Below are 20250 nucleotides of genomic sequence, written 5' to 3'. Positions count from 1 at the left end.
GTCCCATAACTTCAGAATTGCCTTGTACAATCAGCCCAAGATTCCTCTGCTCCAGCATTCTCTTGCCAAAAAGCAGCCAAGCAGGGCATGAGGATTATGGCTACATTCCACTCTCACTTTGTTCTCAGCTTACCACTTCCGAGCAGGGAAGTTCCATTTAGCTATCCTGACTTCGTAGGCATCACTCAGTTGGCTGCACCCTTTTGGCTAGGTGGGGGTGGGCTGTATTTTAGTAACTTGACATCTTTCTTGGGGTCCTAATTTCCTGTTTGCAAGGTCCATTGTAAGTGGAATTCACAGGACCTCTTTTCCTTTTCTTCAGACTGGTGATGCCTGCAAACCCTGCTTTGGACCAAACCACATACCCCACATGTATGATGTCAGGTGTAGGGGCAGGTGGGTGTGGCTTGGTCAAAACAGCCTCATTGGCCCATGTTCTAGACATTCTCCACCACTGGTCTTCAACCTCCTGGTTGGATCTTGCCAGTCAGATTTTTGCCCCTATCTGAATTGGGTGGGAATAGAGTGAGCTTTAACGAGGCAGTTAAGGCAAGCTTGGAACCAGAGGAATCTCATTTTCTTTAAACAAATCAACCTGCTAATAATATTACAAAATACCAAGTTCCCAATTACACAGTAAGTCTGTTGTGGAGATGAAATGGATGGTGTTGTCCCAGGGTAGACTCAGTTCCGCACTGCATGCCTGAGAGATTCCTGCCCCACCTATGAAGCTGACGGAACCTGTTATTTTGTATTTTCAGGCACTGTGCAGTCCAGCCCTGTGACAGTCTCTCCCTCAGGATCCCCTGGAGGCTCCCAATATGACAGTGACTCAGATATGGCTTTCAGCGTGAACAGGTCTTCTTCCGCTTCTGAGTCATCCCTAGGTAAGGGACCCTTTCGCTTTGTGCCTCCTGCACTCTTGTTGTTCGAATACACACATTTCACCCTGCCCAAAAGTTACAAGCCAGACCTTACAAGTTGAGTCTTGCTTTGCCTGGACGAGGCATGTCGCAATTTGCGCAGTGTGTGCCGAACTTCCTCTTTCTTCCTGTGACAGAGGAGCGTCCAGATTTCCTAAAGCTGCTGTTGGGGTTGTGTTAGACTTTAATGCAAGCAGATGGAAGCCCTGAGAGTAACAAATGAGGTGACACCTGTTGCTATCTGTAGGAAATATCTGTTACATCTTCCTCCCTGAGGGATGGCTCAGTCGGTAGAGCATGGGACTATTAAGCTCAGGGTTGTGGGTTTGAGCCCCACATAGAGCAAAATATTCCAGCACTGCAGGGGGTTGGACTAGATGATGCTCATGGTCCCTTCTAACTCTACAATTCTGTGAAGCCTAGAGAAGCTAAAGCTACTTTACAAACCTGTCACACCCAGAACTCCATGGTATGATAAGTAAGAAGAGGAGTTTGGACTTGATATCCCACCTTTCACTCCCCTTAATCTCCTTTTCCCTTCTGTGAGGTGAGTGAGGCTGAGAGACTTCAGATAAGTGTGAATAGCCCAAGGTCACCCAGCGGCTGCATGTGGAGGAGCGGGGAAGCGAACCCGGTTCACCAGATTATGAGTCCACCGCTCTTAACCACTACACCACGCTGGCTCCCAAGAGTAGATGCCCCACTTTACCTGGATAGGAAAACCATTGCATGGCAGCCTGTTCTAGGGGAAGGGGAGCAAGGTGCTACCCCAGTGCTCCCACAGAGCCATTGTTTGTCTGTCTCAAGGGTGGGGAATCTTTGGTGGATGCCAACTCTCATCAGCCCCAGCAGGCATGACCAATAGGTGGGAATGACGGAATTGGTCATGAGTCCAACATCAGGAGGGCCACAGGTTCCTCAGCCCTGGTCTATTCCAACAGTGGTTTCATGAACTGCTCCAGAAGGGGCTCCCTTGGTTGGGGTCATATGATCCCCATGTGACATACGTAACAAGAAATGACCTTGTGTATGAAGAGCTGTCCTATGCTATGTAACGTGTGTTTTTTGCAGAACCAGGGTAGATAGAACATGAAATACAATACAAAATCATTTGTATTAAAAAACAACAGCAACCCAAAATTCACACAAATGTCACTCCACATGGCGCTACTGAAATCCTGCAAGGAGTAAAGTTCCTATTGATGAGTGAAATATGGACTTCACAACCACTGAACCACAGCTGGATGAAAGCCAATACTGCTCAATCTATCATCATGAGCTACTCTGCTCCAGAAATATTAAGAGCTGGTAAAACATCCTTTGCTGGTTCAAAGCTCATGCTATAGGAATCTATTAACGGAGCTTTAGAATACAAAGTATGATTGAAAACATTTTCTTAATAATGAATTCAATAAATAAAAGTACTAAATCTCCGACCATACAAATATTAACGCCAGGTAGCTACGAACAGCCCCAAATCCCATTCATTAAATGCAGAGCTGCTGTGCCAGTTACTGTAAATAATTTTTAAAGAAGCCAGCTTGTTTCTGTGATAAGTTTTATGTGCTTCTATATAAAATTCACCTGAATATTCTGTTATGCACTTTAGAAATGGACTTTTAAAGAAAGTACCCCACCCCATGCAAATACCATATTCGGAAAGTTGCCACAGCTGGTATGACTGCCAGGCAGCGAAACGGAATGGATAAGTGGTTCCTGCAACAGCCACAGCAGGGACAAATCATGATAGACAAAGTCTATCTAGCAGCACCCCATGCAAGTCATACTGCATGTCTTTGGTCTTTAAAAACCTCCTAAATGACAACTGTTTGAAACTGTAGTTTTTATGAATGTGGAAACAGGCTTGATAGGGGTTTTGCTTCCCACAAAGGGTATATATGCAAACATTTCTTGAGTTCTGCTGTTCCCTCGCTGTATCAAAGTATTGCTGGTTTTAAAACATCCCCCAAACCTTTTTGTTCATAGCACTTTTGTCTAAAGGAAGCAACCCTTTGCGTTCCCCATTTTTCTTTGCAGCCTGACATAAGAGACTCAGATTAAAGGGAAGGTTTCTCTGTTCCCCATTCCTTGCAGTGACTGCTCCAAGTTCACCTCTGAGCCCTCCAGTGTCTCCCGTGTTCCCACCTCCGGAGCCGTCAAGCAGCAAGAATGGCGAGTGCACCGTTTGCTTTGACAACGAGGTGGATGTGGTGATCTACACCTGTGGACACATGTGCCTCTGCAACACCTGTGGTCTTAAGCTGAAGAAACAACTCAATGCCTGCTGCCCAATCTGCCGACGGGTCATCAAAGACATTATTAAAATCTACCGCCCTTAAACCCCATTTCCAGCCGGCCTGAGGGTGTGTGTGGAGGGGGCGAGGGGGCAGGAGGAAGAATGTTGTTACTCATTGCCACAACTTACCGTCACCGCTTATGGGTTATTGTGCTGGTTACAGAGTGGCTCTTTTGTCTATATTTCCGTGTTTTGACCAGTAGGAACCAATCAGGGATAATTAAGTGATCTGGGAAACACTCTGGTCCTTGTAGATGCCGAAGGTACAGCTGCTGAGTGGGAAGAGCTTCATCAAGATGCTGCCCTGCTGGGTTAAGGTAGCGGTGGGGGCTGAGCTGTAAGTACCTTTGCCACGAGGAGTCTCTCCCCACCCAGCAAAAGAAAGTAACATAAAATAGACAGTGAACCCCACTTGGGCAGAAAGTACTGGAGAAAACAATTGTTTGAATTAATAATAATAATTCTGGGCACCTCCCCCCTCCATAATCATGCAATATTTACTGAATTAGGCAGTTCAATTACTGAAACAGCACTCAGGCAATTTCAAACAGGGAGGAATATATGGGGGAGATTTAACAGAGGCACTGTGGAGTGAAATGACTCCTGTCATCTTGTAAAAATTGTGGGGAATAGACAATGGATGACATTTGCTTCTTTCAAGGCACTTTTTCTCATTTATGGTTCAACAGGGGAAGCAGGTATGAGGAATAGTGAAGAAAAAACTATCGATGTCCTTGGAACGCAGCAAGTAAACAATCCCACTTTCCTCCTTTGTAAGTCACAGATTGAAGCTTCCTGTTGCACTGTGCAACTGTGAAGCACTTCTGTAGCTGGAGAGTGTTAACGTATTGGTAGGAGTAAACCTCTGCATGCACAAGAGAAGCAGCTTCTTGCCTGGCGGTTCTGAATCGCCACAGCAAGTAGCCATGCTTAGAACCAAGCTACAAAGAAAGAAAGCTGATGGACTGTTAGGTTTCAAATGTCCAGCGTTCCCTCTCTTGAAATTTGTGCAAACAGCTGATGGATGTTTTCCTTTATTACTCCCCAGAGATTTTGTCAGTAAAGTATGCAGCCATGTGGAATCTCTCATTTCTTCCTCTCCAGGAAGTTGTCATCTACTCCACAATAGAGGCATCTTACTGAAATTTAAAAGCCCTTTTCTTGGCATTGTTTGTTGGAAAAAGAATTTGCAAGCTATTATTAGATGCTCCGGCTTTTAAGATAAATGCATTTTGATTGTGGTTATAGGAACCTCTGAACTCTACACTAGCCTGAATGGGATGTGAAATGTCTTGGGGCTTTAGGGGAGAGGTGCCATGCAAGCAATAAAGCAACTTTGCTTGACCTATCTGCCGATTCTCTTTCCTTGCTCAGTCTTTGTGTGGCAGCATCCTCCTACAGTGCACACAACTGTAGTTGCCCATAGGCAACCTGTCCCATTGCCATCTGAAAGCAGTAGAATTTATTCAGAGCAGGCTTTTTGCTGCTTCCACCTCAATAGAGGCATTCCATTCCATTGTGCAACAGATGCTCTAAAGCTGTAATCCTGATGTTTTATCTGATTTATGACGAGATCCTAGGATCTACTGTGGCGGAGCAGCTTGTAGGTCTTTCCAGGGCAGAAATGCTTACTTGTGATCCTTGGGAGCCTGCTAGGAGCCATTCTCAGCCCCAATATATGGCTGCATTCTTTTCCATAAAACAGCTATTCTGAGCCTATGGGGCCCTTCTAGCAGGAAGAAGGCAGTTTTCCTTTTCAACAGCATACTTTGATATGCTGTGCTGTCAATAAGGGAAATGTAAGCCAGTGCAAATTTTGGCCATAAATGACAAGGCATGTGGATCCCTTAGTGGGGAAAATAATACATAAGGTGGAAGACAGCAATGGCTTTAGAGGGACAAATTCCGTTTAGGGAATACGGAGTGCTTTGTAGACAAAAATGTGTGGACTAAGCTTCTCATAGTCCTTTGAGCAACATGGTAGCTGTACCTCATTGGGTAGCTGAGCCTCTCTTCTCCTCTGTCTTTAGTTTAAATGCTTTTCTAACCTTTAGCTCCTGGCAAAGTTGCTGCACTAGCATCGTTTGTGGGCTGCACTGGAAGCCAATGAATGCCAATGACACAATCCTAGCAGTCTTAAATTGCCACTGGCTACAGTTACATATTGCATAAGGAAAGGCATCAAACAAGACAGATGAGTTTCCTTTTCTTTAAGGTGCAGATAATATCTTTGTCAACAGGAAAGCCTGTTTCTTTTCCATTTTAGAGTGGTTTGGGACAACACTGTGGTGCATGACGACTTCCAGTAACTTTACAATAGTTTTGAGTATCCTAATTACCATACGGAAATGTGAAGGGCAGCGAGGTTAGTTTAAAAATGCCATCAGTTACTCTATAAACAACTTTTGCCTACATGGAATGCAACTGCTTTGTGATGAGATAAGTAACTGAGGCCTCCTAAAACCAAACAGGAGTCCTAGTCAGTGATTAAGAATCTCCATGAGCATTTACATTTAATTTTTGCACCGTCAGCTGTAGTCTATAACCATGGAGGAGACAATTAATAATGCAGATAATGCTATAACTGCACAACATGGGAGGCATTATGCAAGCAGCATTGTTAAAGCAAGTGACACTGCCCATCACAAGATGATTCCAGGTTGTTGCATCCACCTTAAAGATTGGATCTTTGCATTTCTTGACCTCCACAATCAGCTTTTGCCGGTGTCAGCTTCTGACCCTGTTGTGCATGTTAATGATGGGCAGCTGAAAAGTTTAGGGGGCAGAGATGATGTGATGCTTGAATTGAGAAAGGGAGCAGATTTAACTTGGGCTACTAGTTGCACAATCATATGTTAAAAAGCAGAGAGAAAGGGCAAAGCCACTCAGCTGACTGCAATTATTTAATCACCTGCTAAGTTAATTGCCATTGTTGGCACTGCTGTCAAGCTCTGTGCACGAAAGGCAGATCCTCCGAAAGTTATTTTTCACCATCCAGCTGTCTTGCTATTTGCCGTTAATACTTCATAGAGATACTTGTGTAAAGCAGAACTTCTTACCTTCTTATTATGAAGCTGAGTCAAGCCAGCAACATGGAAGGGGCTGCCCACTTACTGACATGTGTTCCAAGGGGGTCTTTCCACTCTATTTCAGGTGCTGCTAGTTGTGCATGACCACAGTGCCAGATGTTTGCCGGGGACAAGGCATGAATATATTCCTAGCATCTCAATTCCATCCTGCTTACCTAAGATGCCACTGAGCGACATAACTATGAATCAGAGTTAATTTGAATGAAATTTAGTTGTCGCAGCTGCCATCACTGCAGCTAGAGTTAAGCTCTGGAGAAGCTTACCAGAAAGAAGTCAACAAATTTACACTTGCAGAGATGTAATTCTAAGGAGGGGTGACAATTTTTGTAGTCAGTGGGTTTGCTGATCAGTACTGATCACTACCTTCCATTCTACTCCCAACTCCCTGGGTAACTTGGGGTTGGATTGTTCCCATCCCCTTTTTGGTGTCATAGCAAAGCACCCCCTGGGCATTGCCCTTAGATACCTTTGGGCTAGAACTAGTTTCCAAACAGAAGCCTATACACCACATACACCTGGCAGTAAGTCCCATTAGTCTCAACGGAGCTTACTTCTGCATTGACAAGTTGTGCTACAAGCGATCTTGGAAAGGTGTGCCTTTTTACTTTACTAGCTTCCAACTGCAGTGGTATTTTGAAAAGAAATTTGTAGACCTATGATAGTTCAAAATAAGTGGAGGAAAGGACACATGGTGTTTAATCTTTTCTGTTGGGAACAGACTGCCCAAAAGGAGCAGCATCTGACATGGGCTTTTATTAGGCAGAGTTAAGTCCACAGCCTAAGTGCTGCTGTGAAGCAAGCTGGGGAAGCAGCGTTAATGGACATGCAGCTTTACTTATTCCAGTCTCACAAGGAATTCTCAAACTCTGACAGACAACTTTTAGGAAGTAGAGGCTATTTAGCAACTTGTTCTTGCTATTGCTTTTTTTTTGTTTTGTTTTGAGAAAAGTATCTGTTCAGAAGATCTGTTTGTGCCTTATAAGGTGTCTGTGCACTTTTTATCCTTTTTAATGCTACTTTTAAAAATGGAGAGAGAAAAAGACCCTAATAGATGGTTGGTAGTTTTTATAGAATTTTATGTGTTCACCAAGAACTTTGCTCTTTTTTTATATTGGAGTGAAAATTTTATGTTTTAATTGAAACTTTGCTGCCGTCCTCCTCCCCATCTCCTCTTTGTATAAAAGCTTTTTAAAAAGTTTTGAGATTTCTGAAACTTCTTGATATTTTTCTGGTTCATGACAGTGATCTGTATATCACATTCTCAAACAAGCCAGATTTTAATCTCTCTGTAATAGAACTTTCAATGCAGATTCTTTGGGGAGGGACGTTTGCACTTCTCTACATGTTAATACTCTCTAGCATTGTGATCTGTAGTGTGTGTGTATGTTTTTTATTTTGTTCTGTTTTACATTAATATAAAATTTTACCTGTTTTATGAAACAAATAAAATGTTGGCTTGTAAAATATTCCCACCAGCCTGAAGTGGAAAAAATGGTAAAAGCAGAGAGCATGTCTGTTATAGGCTTTAGAAGCAGCTCCTTGCAACCTGAAACTTCTTTGATGGCTCTTGCCCAGACCTTTCACCTTCAATAAACAGGGATTTGCTGCTTAAGTTTGCCTGCACCTGTAGTACCCTTTGTTGCCTGTGGTAAAAATCCAATCTATATGCAGGACTACCACTGGTCCTGTTGTTAAGGTGACTTGTTAAAAGTTGGGGTGAAAATGAGAACAACTCAAAAGATCAATGGGTCCAGGCCAGCATTCAGATGACCATGCCTCATGACTTTTGCCTGTTTATGTGAGCTGTGGTTAAACCAGGAAGCCACAAATGAAACAGTTTACCATTTTTGTCCAAACTGGAACAATATGGTTACCTGCTTTAGACCAACCCAGCATCTGGGTTGAAGCCGATTTGAGATCCTTGATGTTTAGGAGACTTCCTAGTTTAACCACAGCTCGCACAAAGGGACTCCATGCAGATTCAATGGGCTCATTCATATCAGATCAACTTGTCAAGTGGTGTTCATAGTTTGAATTACATTCTGTGAAAGGGCCCCTCTTTGCACACTAAGGTAATTTTGACCATGAATTACATACCAACTATAGAAACTAACCGTAAGTATAAGAGTGACAGGTTTCCTTCTGTCTTTACAAGCCTATGTTACTAGGCTAAGCCTTGCAAAGATAATCTTTTTTTTTTTTTTGGAAGAGAATTATCAGTGGCTAGTGTTCAATATCTGAAATTTGTGAAGCAACCCATACTGCTTAGTGTTGCCAATGCAGAGTAAACCTCTTTTTCACTCTACTCTCACACACAAAGGTGTTATGTGCAAAGCCAGTATGGAAAATTAGCAGGAGTTAGCCCCAAAAGGGGAACAACTCAACCCAACAAACTCCACAAACTCAATGTTTATTTACCATGTCAACTACAAGAGCTGAAAAGGCTATTCTGGTTCCACCACTGCAAAGTACACTAACAAGAGTGACTTTACCACTTGCATCACTACACTCTGCTCCTGTGCAAGAGTCCTAACTCCTCTACATATGACACAGACAGTGGGGCCACAGACACGAACGATATCAGAATGCAAAACAGCTAAATGGATAGTTCAGGGGTTTCCAAGACAGCTTGCCTTTTTTCCTTTTTTAAAAAAAGAGAAGCTATCAATTCAGCATCGTTCAACTCTAAAAGGATTCATGGTCCCTTGCCTACCTGTAGCTGTCGGCAAATCCTCCCAGGCTTACGTTAAGCTAGGTTGTCACATCATTTTCCATTTCACTGTAGATAATTTGACAGATTCTAATGCTTGTGACATGGAAGGAAGGCAAGAGGCCCTGGAAGGTTACAAAAAGCATACAGTAGAGACAACTCCCAAACCTTTTTCGCTTGACATTCAGTCACTTCAATAACTGGACACCATCTCTTTGAATTAGCATATTTCTTGCAAAGAGTGAAAATACCAAGACTTAACTGTAACATCTTAGGCTAACTAATTACCTGAAGGTGCAAAAGGTTTTAAATTGATATTACTTCTCGGTCCTTTACTTAATAAGTAATATTTATATATTTAATAAAATTATATACCACTTGGTTGTAATAAAACTGCTAGGCAGTTTCCAAGAAATACTAAAGTTATCAGTAAAAAGCAGTTAAAAACAACTGAAAAATCAGCAGACAAAAAACATGTCAACATTTAAGCAACCCTATCAGGACACGTAAACAATGTTTTAATTAGGCCCTGAAAGCAGGATACCATCTTAGATGGTAATATCAGAGGAGATTGCTCATAAGAATGTAACACGAGTTCTGTGTACACTTGTGCTGCCTTATATCCCATTAACTGAAGCATAGAATTGCTACTTACATGGTCACCTCTGCCAAAATGAATTTTCACAAATTCGCCATGCTGTCTATTACTGGGTTTACACACTTTTCAGACATTAAGCTAATCATGGAAGGCTTCCACTTTAAGAGCAGTTATGTGTAGAAACTAGTGAGACGTGTGACTTGGACTTCCTGTACATATTTCAACAACTCTTGGGAGCAAATAAAAGCCTAATGATGGGCAAGCCACCAGAAAAAGTGTGTCTCTCTGCCACAACTAATGCAATTGAGAACACGGCTTGAAAAGCACAATACTTCCATCATTTCCATCCCACTGTGCTGCTGCTCATTTAGGTGGTCCTTCCAGGTCTTAGTTTCTCAGAGAGGGAGAAACAAACAAACAATGGAAGTAAATCATCTAAAACCACTTCTAATGCAACCTGCTTGGTTATTTGGACACAAGCATGGCAGTTAATGCTGTCTGGAAATGGTGGATGCATTTGCATTTCAGTTTAATCATTATAACAGGTCAAAGTCCCAAGTTGCTGCCAAGAACCTTCTCTTTATCAGGGCTCCAGGGAATTCTGGGTGTGGTGTAATCTGCTCCATGTGCCTCTCCATTGGGAAAGAAGCCAGTGCTGAGACTTGATGGGTTTTTGGGTTATTAAAACCGTAAGGTTGGCTGCCACCCACAGTGCAGCTTGGACTACAGTGAACAGAACACAATGGCTCCCCATCAGTCAATTCAAGCCCAAGATACTTCCTTGCCATGTGCTTTGCTGTCTGTCAAGCCCAAGCACAATTTAGGAACAAGGCAGAAGTGAGAGACATTCAACCAAGTAAAATTTGCAACTGAAGTGCTAAGACAACTGAAGGTGGGGGTTGGTATGGGAAGCCATCCTGCAGTCAGTTGATAATACTAGCCCTCTGGTCTTCACCGTGACTTTCACCTCATATACTACAATAAGAAGCCTTTATCTCCTACAATATAACATGGGTCAGGGCTGCCAAATGCCAAGTAGCACTGCCATTCCTTTGGCTCCTAACAGCACAAGGGCAGGATTGTTGAGAGTCAGGCACCCCATACGTAATTATAACCAAGCCTGAAGGCACATGCAAAACTACTCAGCTTTCTGCATTTCCATTTCTGCTACGTTGCTTCTGAGTAATTTATCAGGGACTAACTGAAGAGATCAAAGACAGCAGCTGAAGACCAGAAATTCACTTCCACCGCTGCCTCTAGCTAACAGGTGCTACTCGACAGTTACAAGGCTTAATGCAATGGGGAAAACAAGATTTGGGTAATTGCATTAATAGCACCACATAGTGGTCATTTGAACCTCAGAACTGCACTAAAGAAGGCTAGAAGCAGGTCATATCATAAGCACAAAGGGGGCTCCTTATCTTTCCCTCCTGGAACTCAAAACAGTTGCTCCTTTCTTACTGTTGGTAAGTCCAGAACGTTAGGTCCTGGAGTGATGTGCAAAACAAAGTGATCCCCACTGAATGACTTAACTTCTCTTGGAAGCCGCACAAGCTTTTGATCTGTGCACAAATTTCTAAAGTAGTATATGAGACACTTAGGTTTTTTTTCCAAGCAAGCATGTAATTTAATAGCTCAGCAACAACAGATGGACTACTCCATAGGATGGCAAATTTAACAAGCAATATAGCCTAGGAGGATGACTCTGAGGAGCTGGGTGAATAGGCTTAGTACTTACCCCTAAATTCAGCTCCCTGGTCTTGAGGTTGGCCTGGAGCAAAGATACTGGATGCCACTGTTGCAGGAACATCTAGATTCCAGCTATAGGCCTTATGACAACCCTCCCTACTGCTTGCCTTCCTGCAAAATGATATTAAGTGGCACAACATTCTTTTTCTGTTCTATACTGCATTGTTTATTGGGCAAATAAACTGGAAAATCTATCTACATACAGTACACAGGTGCAAGTGAGAAATGCAGCAAAATGTTGCAGTGTAGAGTTAAGATGCTCCATTCTCTTTTTCTCCCTGCCCCTACCCCAAAGCAGCACATCAACACTCCATGCCCAGATAGATGCCCCGTCTTCATTGGGTGATTCTGAGTTCTACCCCCTCCCACACACAATGGATGGGATTCGCCTAATAAGTACTGTCAGCACAAGTCCTGCATGAGGGTTTCCGTTGGCACACACTGGCTCAGAAGGGAGGTTTGTCATAGGACGACATTGCATTCTACCCTATAGCAATCCCCCTCCGAAAGGGGTGGGGTATTTTGGCAAACCTTCATATGATCACAGCATTGGCACAATAGATTGACTTGCCATCCCCACCTAGCTGTAGAACCATCCTTGCCCCTCACTGATGCACTCTGAGGAAGGGGCCTGGAGTGAGACCTTGAAGCTGAGATAGACACAGAAATGGCCCCCACTGCTTTGACCATGACAATGCCTCACGCTAAAGAAGGACCCTTGCCTCAGAATAAGGAGTGGTGCGCCCATAGTGGCGTACGGCAGGCCACTGATGCTCCAATAAACTGCTGGAGCACCACCTGCTGCTTCCCTGCAGCAGCTGCACTCCATGCCTGAGTGTGGGGGAGCAGCCCAGGATAAGCTAGGGACAGCAGCAGGAGCGGGGGACCATTGCAGCTGAGCAGCAGCTGCAGACAGGCCAGCAGCTGCCCAGCCACTATACGCATGGCAGGCAGATGCTGTACATTGACCCCACATTCTCACTGAACTTCCCAGCAGTGTCACCACCCATGGATAATCCCATCCACATGTACTACGAAGTTAGGAATGTTGTTGCATACTCACCCAGTTTGGACAAACACTTTTGGAGCTCTTTGCAGTCCAGTTGGGATCCTTTGACGCCCTCCACGCATGTGACCGCTTCACAATTCCTCGCTGCAGGTAATTTATGAACAAAGAGGACCTTCTGGGACACCACAGCTTACTACCTTTCATTGTGAAAACTTTGGGTGAAGGACTTTTTATTTTCGAGCAAGCTTTATAGAACGTTTAACAAACCCATTGCTGCTTGAGCATTCAAACTACTCCAAAAGGTTACAAGGTTACTGCAACAGGTCTAGCCTTGGCAGAGGCAAGCCCCCCCCCCCCCCCCCGTGTGTTTAATAAATTCACGCTTGAAATAATGCATTATTCCCATTTCTCTAGCAGGTATGGCAGAGAAGGAAACAGTACAACCTTGGCAAAAACTTAGCTCCGGCAAGATTACACCAAGAGCAAGCAATACTCTTGCTTCTTTTGAGAGACAGATAGAGGCCACTTTCTAGGACTGTGAGTGGGGGGCCATGCAGCCCCCTAAGTGAGGCATTTGCTCTGTTAAAACAGCATTTGACACGTCGGATAGACAGAAGGAAAAAAGCAAAAGTGTTGTAACAATTCTGCTTGAAACCAGTCAAGCTCATTTTTTTATTTCTTTTCCTAAAAAAACCCCCAACAGCCACCACCCTTTAATGTTGGAAGTATACATGATATTTTACACAGGCTACATCTATCATCCTCAGAAACCCTTCCCCCCCCCCACCCCAAATCCCACCCACGGTAAAGTACAGATTGATACAAGTTTACATAATACGAGACATTAAAACAGGCTTCTAATGTTTGCACAGGAAGGCAAGGCCATTTAGGCAGCCTCCCTCTGCCTCCAACATCCCAGTCAGAGGGCTGCAAAGCTGGCTTTGGTAAGCAAAAGGCTGAATATCCTTTATCCCCATAGTAAAGTTAGTTACCCTGGGATGTGATTTAGTGAGCTTGCTGGAAGGAAAACACAGTATGTGACTGTGGGCAAGTTTCACCTATGTGTCACAGGCAATAATTAGAATGATCCCCCCCCCCCAATTCAGCATAGGACAGCTTTCCGCAGCCTGTGCCATTCCAGATGTTGTTGGATTACAACTCTCAACATCCCTGACCACTGACCTTGTTTGCTGGGTCTAATGGGAATTGGAGTCCAACCACTTCCGGAGAGCACTGGTTGTGGGAGGCTGGCCTAGGACAAAGTACTGAGGGAAGGGTTAGCTCACACCAATGCTTCTCATGCCCAGCAAGTTAGGTCAGTATTATTGTCTGCATCCTGTGCAATAATAAAAAATGAGGCACAGAGGTGTGTGTGTCATGGGCTGCTTTCAGACACAGCACTATCAGTCCAGGGCCCCTTCTGTGAAGGTTTTGCCAAGGATAGAGAGCTGTGTGGAAGGAGAGCACTGGGACTCGTGAGGAAGCACCTCAAGATCTAGCCAAATGGGAACAAGAAAGGCCCTTGGAACTGAGACGGGGGTGGGTGGGGGAATGAGTCAAGTTGCTTCTCTTCATAGTAAATTTTTTTGGTATAAAGCAATCTATTTTGGCATCATGTTGTAGTGTTTACTACCACACACATATAATCGAACGGAGAAGAGGGAAAAAGCAAATTCTTTACCTATCTGATGACATCACTAGAGCAGTTATCATAGGTTCAGAGCTGGGAGATGCAAGCACAAAAAGTGAATAATCAAATTTCATCTCCCATATGGCACAAAGGATACCTTGCTTACTGGCCATGCAAAGATGAGTGAGACCTATCTAACACAGAGATAACAAACGTGGTATCTTCCAGACGTTGTCAGACTACAACTCCCATCAACCCTGATCATTGGTTTAGCCGATTTATTAATTAATTTTGGAATATTGATAACTGCTAAATGTTACAAAATACCATAACAGTATACAACAACAACAACAAAACAACAACAACAACAAAAGTAAAAATACAGTTTTAAAAAATAAAATACTGCAGTGAACATACAGGTACATAGAGGATAAGGTGATGTCTCAGATACCCTGGTACCAAGTTGTTTAGGGCTTTATACTCTTAACAGTAAAATCTTAAATTTGGTCCTGTAAAGCATTTTGCCATCCAGTGCAGTTCTCTCCAGAAGGCAACCTGGCCATAAGCTGTGACTCCACATTCTGCATCCGTTGCAGCTTCCCAACCAAACACAAGCTCTACACAGAGCACACTGCAGCAATTCCATTGCAAGGGGACCACTGCATGGGCCACTGGAGCTAAGCTATCCCTGTCCGGAAACAGCCATAACTGGCACACCAGCCAAAACTACCAAGCATTCCAAGGTACTGGAGTCCCCAGTGACAACAATGGATCAAGCAGCACTCTCAGACTACATACCTGTCCCTTCAGAGGAAGTGCAACCCCACCCACAGCAGGTAACTGACCTCTATCCTGGACAGTAGGTGCACACACACACAGGGCCCTGAGTCTTACCAGGATTCAGCTCCAGTTTATCAACCCACCACTGAGTCCAGACACTGGCTCTGGGCTTGCGCACCATACCTGACTCAAATGCCAAAGAGAAAGAGTTGGGTGACATCAGTTTATCAATGGCAGTTAGCTCCAAATATTCTAATGGCCTCACCCAATGGCTTCATATAGGCATTAAACAGAACTGGGGACAAGATGGGACCTCTTAACATAACTGCCAGGAAGCCAACAGGCAATCTTCCAGTGCTAGTCTCTGAAATAGGCTCTGAAGGTAGGAACGGACCACTGAAGAACATGCCCCCAGGTTCCATCTCTCAGAGCCAGTCCAAGAACACCATAGCGGATGGTATCAAAAGTCACAGAGATCAAGAAAGAGTAACATAGTCACACTCCCCCTATCCTTCTCTAGACAATGGTAATTTATCAGGGCAACCAAGGCTGATCTGTCTCCAAACCAAGCCAGAATCCAGACTAGAATGGATCTAGATAATCTGCATCCTCAAAGGATGCTTGAAGTTGCTTGAAGCTGGTGATGGGAGTTGTAGCCCAACAACATTTAGGATACCATGTTGGCTACCGCTGATCTAAGGGATGGACAGAAGAAACACTACAGCACTAAAAGGACAGTACCTGTATCTAAGCTGGGACCAAAGCAACATGTCTTTAGGGAAAATGACATGATGTGAACTTCAAGTGCTGATTTTCAGAAAGCAAAGTTAGGAGATGGACTCCTAAATCCTCCATTTTTTAAAAAATAACCATTATATAGGAAGATTTATGACAGTATGCAGATTTAACTTAAGCCAGCCTTCCTCGAACTGGTATCCTCCAGGTGTCGAGTTGCATGTTCTCACCACCCCTAACTATTAGCCCTACTGGCTGGGGCTCATATGACGGGGATTGTGGTTCAAGATCTGGAAGGCACTAGATTGGGGAAGGTTGGCTTAAGTTAAATCTGCATACTAGCTGATTAAAGCAGGTAAGTGGGGTTCAGCCCATGGGAGACCGAACTAGGCAGACTCACACACATGGGAAATCATTGACCCTCTCTTGGTCAATGCAAACATGCTTTTTTTTTTTTTTTTAAACTGTTAGATCAGCAGTGAATCTATCCAGGTTTATATTTCTGAAAATAAAACCACTGATCCATTGCAGCAATGGTAAGATTGAGAGCAGGAGGCATTGCTCACTTGGCTTTTTCACACCCTGGAGATGAATACACATACGCATGTATTAAATGAAAGGGGGGCAACGTATGTGGAGACATATATATTTCTAAACGCACATTTGATATTTCTTTCTCTGATGCCTCATGACCACTGCTCCAAAATATACATATGTCGTATTAAGCACATTGTGCTCTGAACCCAGCCCTCCTGTCATGAGAGCCATTTCCATGGCATCACAGAAAATTGGAATGGTCCATAGTTAAAGAGGCCAGGATCAGACACATGCCTTCCCACACAGATAAGTCAGAGCAGTTCACACTGCTCCAAGAACTATTGTTTTAGCCTCGCTGCATAACATCCACATTCCCCCCTCTCCACCCTACAAATCAACACATGGGTGAGAAACATGCTTTTTGGAAAGGGTAAGGAATAGAAATGGGTAAGGAATAGATAAAGTGGGGAGGGGTACAGCAAAACCTCCGTCCCTTGTGAAATCTAGATGCTACTTCCAGGTTGGGAAGCCTTGCAGTATAAATTATTAGCACCCACTGGAGGCTACCATCCTGGCAGCTGTCATCTACCAGACCTGAGGAATCATGATAGGACAGCACTAGAGATCTGCTTGCGTACAGGCGTGAATGCAGCTGTGCAATCTGTCCCTGAAGAGGCAGCACTTTGTTCTGCTAGCAATCCTCCTGCCAGGAGGTCTTGGGAGTTATTTGAAACCTTACAGCGGAACAATATGGATAACCTAATATAATATCTGCTTTATTTACTAAAGGGAGACTATAATACTGGGAGGGGAGCCTATACAAAGAGGTCAGCACAACAGACATCAAAAGAGGCATTAATGTGGGACCTACAGTGGCAGAAGGATTGCTCAAATATGGGGCAAAAGATACTTATACAAGGCTAGAAAGAATCTCTTAGCAGCTACTTGGACAGGCCTTTCCACCAAGGCATATCCTAGAACATCAAATTACTTATTCAGAGGCATATTAGCATCTGAATAACAGCATAATGTGGCACGTGGTATTTAACAAGGGAACTCAGCACAAACAGTGGCTTTTCAATTTCTCATTTCCATTCATTGGTTAGCGGGACTCACTTCCATTTCCTCACCAAGCTGAAAACAAATCATCTACCAGGTTTTTACATTCTAACATGTGTGCGGGCCTTTTGTTTGCTACTGTGTGTTCCAGAACTTGAGAGACAATTTTAAAGAACACTTTTTTTTATCAGCCAGCCCTGTGAGGGGCAAGTGGACCTAAACCACATGGAAGCTGGGGAAGGGATCAATTGTGTGTGCCTCTGTGAATTAACTTATTAAAAAGTATTTAGGGAATGAGCTGCCAAGAGTAGCAACAGTAGCAAAGCTACACTAATATGATGGCCTGTTTCTCTTGCTATTCTTTCTTGGAAATGACACAAGTTGGAATGTATGGTATCCCAGATACTTAAAAAAATAATAATAGAGCCAGCCTTATGAAAAACTATAAATAAACTAATTAAATATTTTGATACTAAAATGGGGAATGTTGAGCTGCTGCTTAATCTGAAGACAAATGGAGGGGCTTATGGCTTTTTTCTGAGATAATTGGAAGGAATCCAGCCTTCCCAACATGGCGCTCCAGCAAGGACCTTGCAGAACCACCAGCCGCTGCTGTTCTTCTCTCGGACTTCAAACAAGGTCCCTTCTTTAAAGCTGCTGGTTTCTTCATCGCCATCAAAATCTGCCACAGCCACATAGAGGGCTTCTCTGGAGACGTCTGAACTGGTGATGGGGACGGATCCTCTCTCCCTCTCCACAGGCTTGGGGATTCCTTTTGGGCCTAGGCCGCTTTTCGCTTTGGCATCATCTTGGCACGGAGCTGGCAGGAAACCTTTGGCTTTTGGTGGAACCAGCATCGGCCTGCCAGGCACAGAGGCAGCTCTCAGTTCAGGCACTTCCCTCTGTGGAGCTTTATTTTCCGGAGAGGGGGCAAACGAAGATGCAGGCGATGGTGTGGAGGCTTTCTTGGGAGGCGGCGGCCTCCTGGGTGGTACCACAGGCCGCTGAGGTGGTTCCCTGGAAGCTGGAAAGCTACCCTTGGAATCGGCCTCACTCAGCTTTGCGGAGCCAAAAGGAACTTTGGATGAAGCAGCCTCCTTGAAGACTTGGCTGTCTGGTCTGGATGGAGGCCTCATCTCCACAGCTGGCCTTTCCTGAGACCGGGCAGAAGTTTCCACAGGAAGTGCGTTGTTACTGAAGGCACTCTCGCCAGCCGTGGGGTCCTGATCAGAAGGTTTCTCTTGCACTTTGGCAGGCCTGAGTTTGCTCCTCAGGTTGCAAATGTCTAGTTTGTCATCTCCCTGAGGGGGATCTGTCCTAGGGGCTGCTGCTGGCTTGGGTCTGACCTGAGGCTTTGATTTCAGGAAAGGGTTTGGGGTCCCGAGCTCAGGCTTGTCTTCTGGGGGCTCAACTTTTGGCTTGGCAGGCTTAACAGTGGGCCGAAGGTTCGGCTTCTTCACCTCTTTGGGAGACACCTTGTGCCCACACTCTAGCCCCATTTCGTTTTTCAGCTGGAACAGTTTCCCCTTCTCTGTTTTGAGCTCTGGCTTCCGGTTGTCCCTTGGAGGGACAGCCTGCTTGGGGGGAATCGCAGGCAAAATCATGCCAGGAGGCTTCGGAGGTGGCCTCTGTTCCAACCGCTGCCTTTCTATCAACTCCTCTTCAGATTTAATTATGGATTCCTTCCTCGGAGGGAGGCTCGGCTTCTCTTCAGCGTCCCGATCACAAATCTCCTCGTACCCAACAGAGAGAGATGCATCGCTGCTCTCTGGCAGGGCACCCTTGGAAACCTCCTTCGCTTTCCATTTCCCTGCACTGTCTATGTCATTGGGTGGTGCTTCAGGCAGAGGCCTGGATGGCCCAAAGGCTTCTCCATTAGAGCTGCTCTCTGCCACACTGTCACCCAGCCGGAGCTGCGCCATTTCATTCGGCAGCGGTGCCAAGAAGTTAGGTCTAGATGCGTTGCTAGTTTTCTTGTACTTGTCAATGAAAGTAGCTGGTGCCCAGCCTTCCTTCTCCTCTATCTGGATGTACCACCAACCACTCAGGTTCTTCTCAATGACCTGCGGAAGGAAAGAGAAACACCATGCCTTAGGATCTCTTGCCGCACCAGTTGCTTCAACTGCTCACATCAAAGCTGAGGAGGTTACTTAAGAACAGAGGTTGCCAACCCCCAGCCCATGGATGAAGCCATGCCCCAGCAATTTCTTTTCTGCCTCACTCCCAATCCTAGGAGCAAAGGTGGTGGTGGTGATTAAGGAAGAGTCTCCACTTTCAAAACCATCTTTTTAAATTGCCATGGAGTCTCATTTCAGTCTTGATCTTTTGGCATTTCCTCTCATAGTTCAGGAACTGCAGAAAGCTGTAGCTTCCTTGTATTGCTCTTTAAACTTCTTATATTGTCCTAACCTTGGCCCTTCACTCTGCTTAACAGAATCTTCTGCTGCTGAATTTATCTAACTTTCTGAAGGTGAGAGTCATTTCACAAAGGACATTTGTAGGTGTACAAGTTATTTTGTGTTTGTGCACACCTAGAAAGGTAATATGTGGATGCCATGCATGCATCTGTTGCAAGAGGAGGCATAGATTGGCTGCAACTCCTTGTTAACACTCAGTAACACAACCAGGCTTGTCTCGGTATAATATATGAAATGGCTGAGGCCCTTGTGCAATACAAAATATAATCATGTACTTCTAGCTAGTTTGCACTATTAAATGGGAATAACTCTCTTGTACCGGAGCACCCACACATGCATATGTATACAGAGCATCAAAAGTAGCAGACCACCTTTCGAGTCCGCTCTCTTCTCCAAGCAAACGTGGACACACACAACACAATAATCCAATTGGCCAAGAAAACTACTTGGCCACTAGGTGTCAGCAATGAGCCATAGATGAGGTACCACCAGCAGGACACTAAACCCCAAATTTTTAAAGGCTGATACAGCTAATTAACATCCCCATTTCTAAATGCACACACACACAGTGTAGTTGTGTGTGTGTTTTTATGGAGCGAATCACTTCAAGATTCTTGAATATAGTGGTTGCATATATAAAATAAATAAAAATATTTTTAAAATGTAATTTTAATTGGGGATGGGGAAAGAAAAAGTGGGAGAGAAATGCAGTAAATAA

At 44.3% G+C, this 20250-nt stretch overlaps 2 protein-coding genes across 6 annotated transcripts in view; one reads left to right on the top strand and one right to left on the bottom strand.

Annotated features, from left to right (window-relative positions):
- Positions 1–7920, top strand: part of NEURL1B (neuralized E3 ubiquitin protein ligase 1B) — a 183071-nt gene extending 175151 nt beyond the window's left edge. For all 4 annotated transcript variants that reach the window (XM_028717707.2, XM_028717708.2, XM_028717709.2 and 1 more), the window contains 2 exons: positions 762–887; positions 3018–7920. In XM_028717707.2, coding sequence (XP_028573540.2) covers positions 762–887; positions 3018–3262 — 371 coding nt within the window. In that variant the 3' untranslated portion in view covers positions 3263–7920. The remainder of the gene's footprint in view (positions 1–761; positions 888–3017) is intronic.
- A 5085-nt stretch (positions 7921–13005) lies between these two features.
- The window catches only part of SH3PXD2B (SH3 and PX domains 2B), a 104784-nt gene continuing 97539 nt past the window's right edge, over positions 13006–20250 (bottom strand). For both annotated transcript variants that reach the window (XM_077924464.1, XM_028717706.2), the window contains one exon: positions 13006–19178. In XM_077924464.1, coding sequence (XP_077780590.1) covers positions 17640–19178 — 1539 coding nt within the window. In that variant the 3' untranslated portion in view covers positions 13006–17639. The remainder of the gene's footprint in view (positions 19179–20250) is intronic.

This window comes from Podarcis muralis, chromosome 2 (assembly GCF_964188315.1).
Source record: "Podarcis muralis chromosome 2, rPodMur119.hap1.1, whole genome shotgun sequence".
NCBI lineage: Eukaryota > Metazoa > Chordata > Lepidosauria > Squamata > Lacertidae > Podarcis > Podarcis muralis.
The sequence above is the reverse complement of the archived record's forward strand: the minus strand, read 5'-3'. Positions and strand labels throughout refer to the sequence as shown.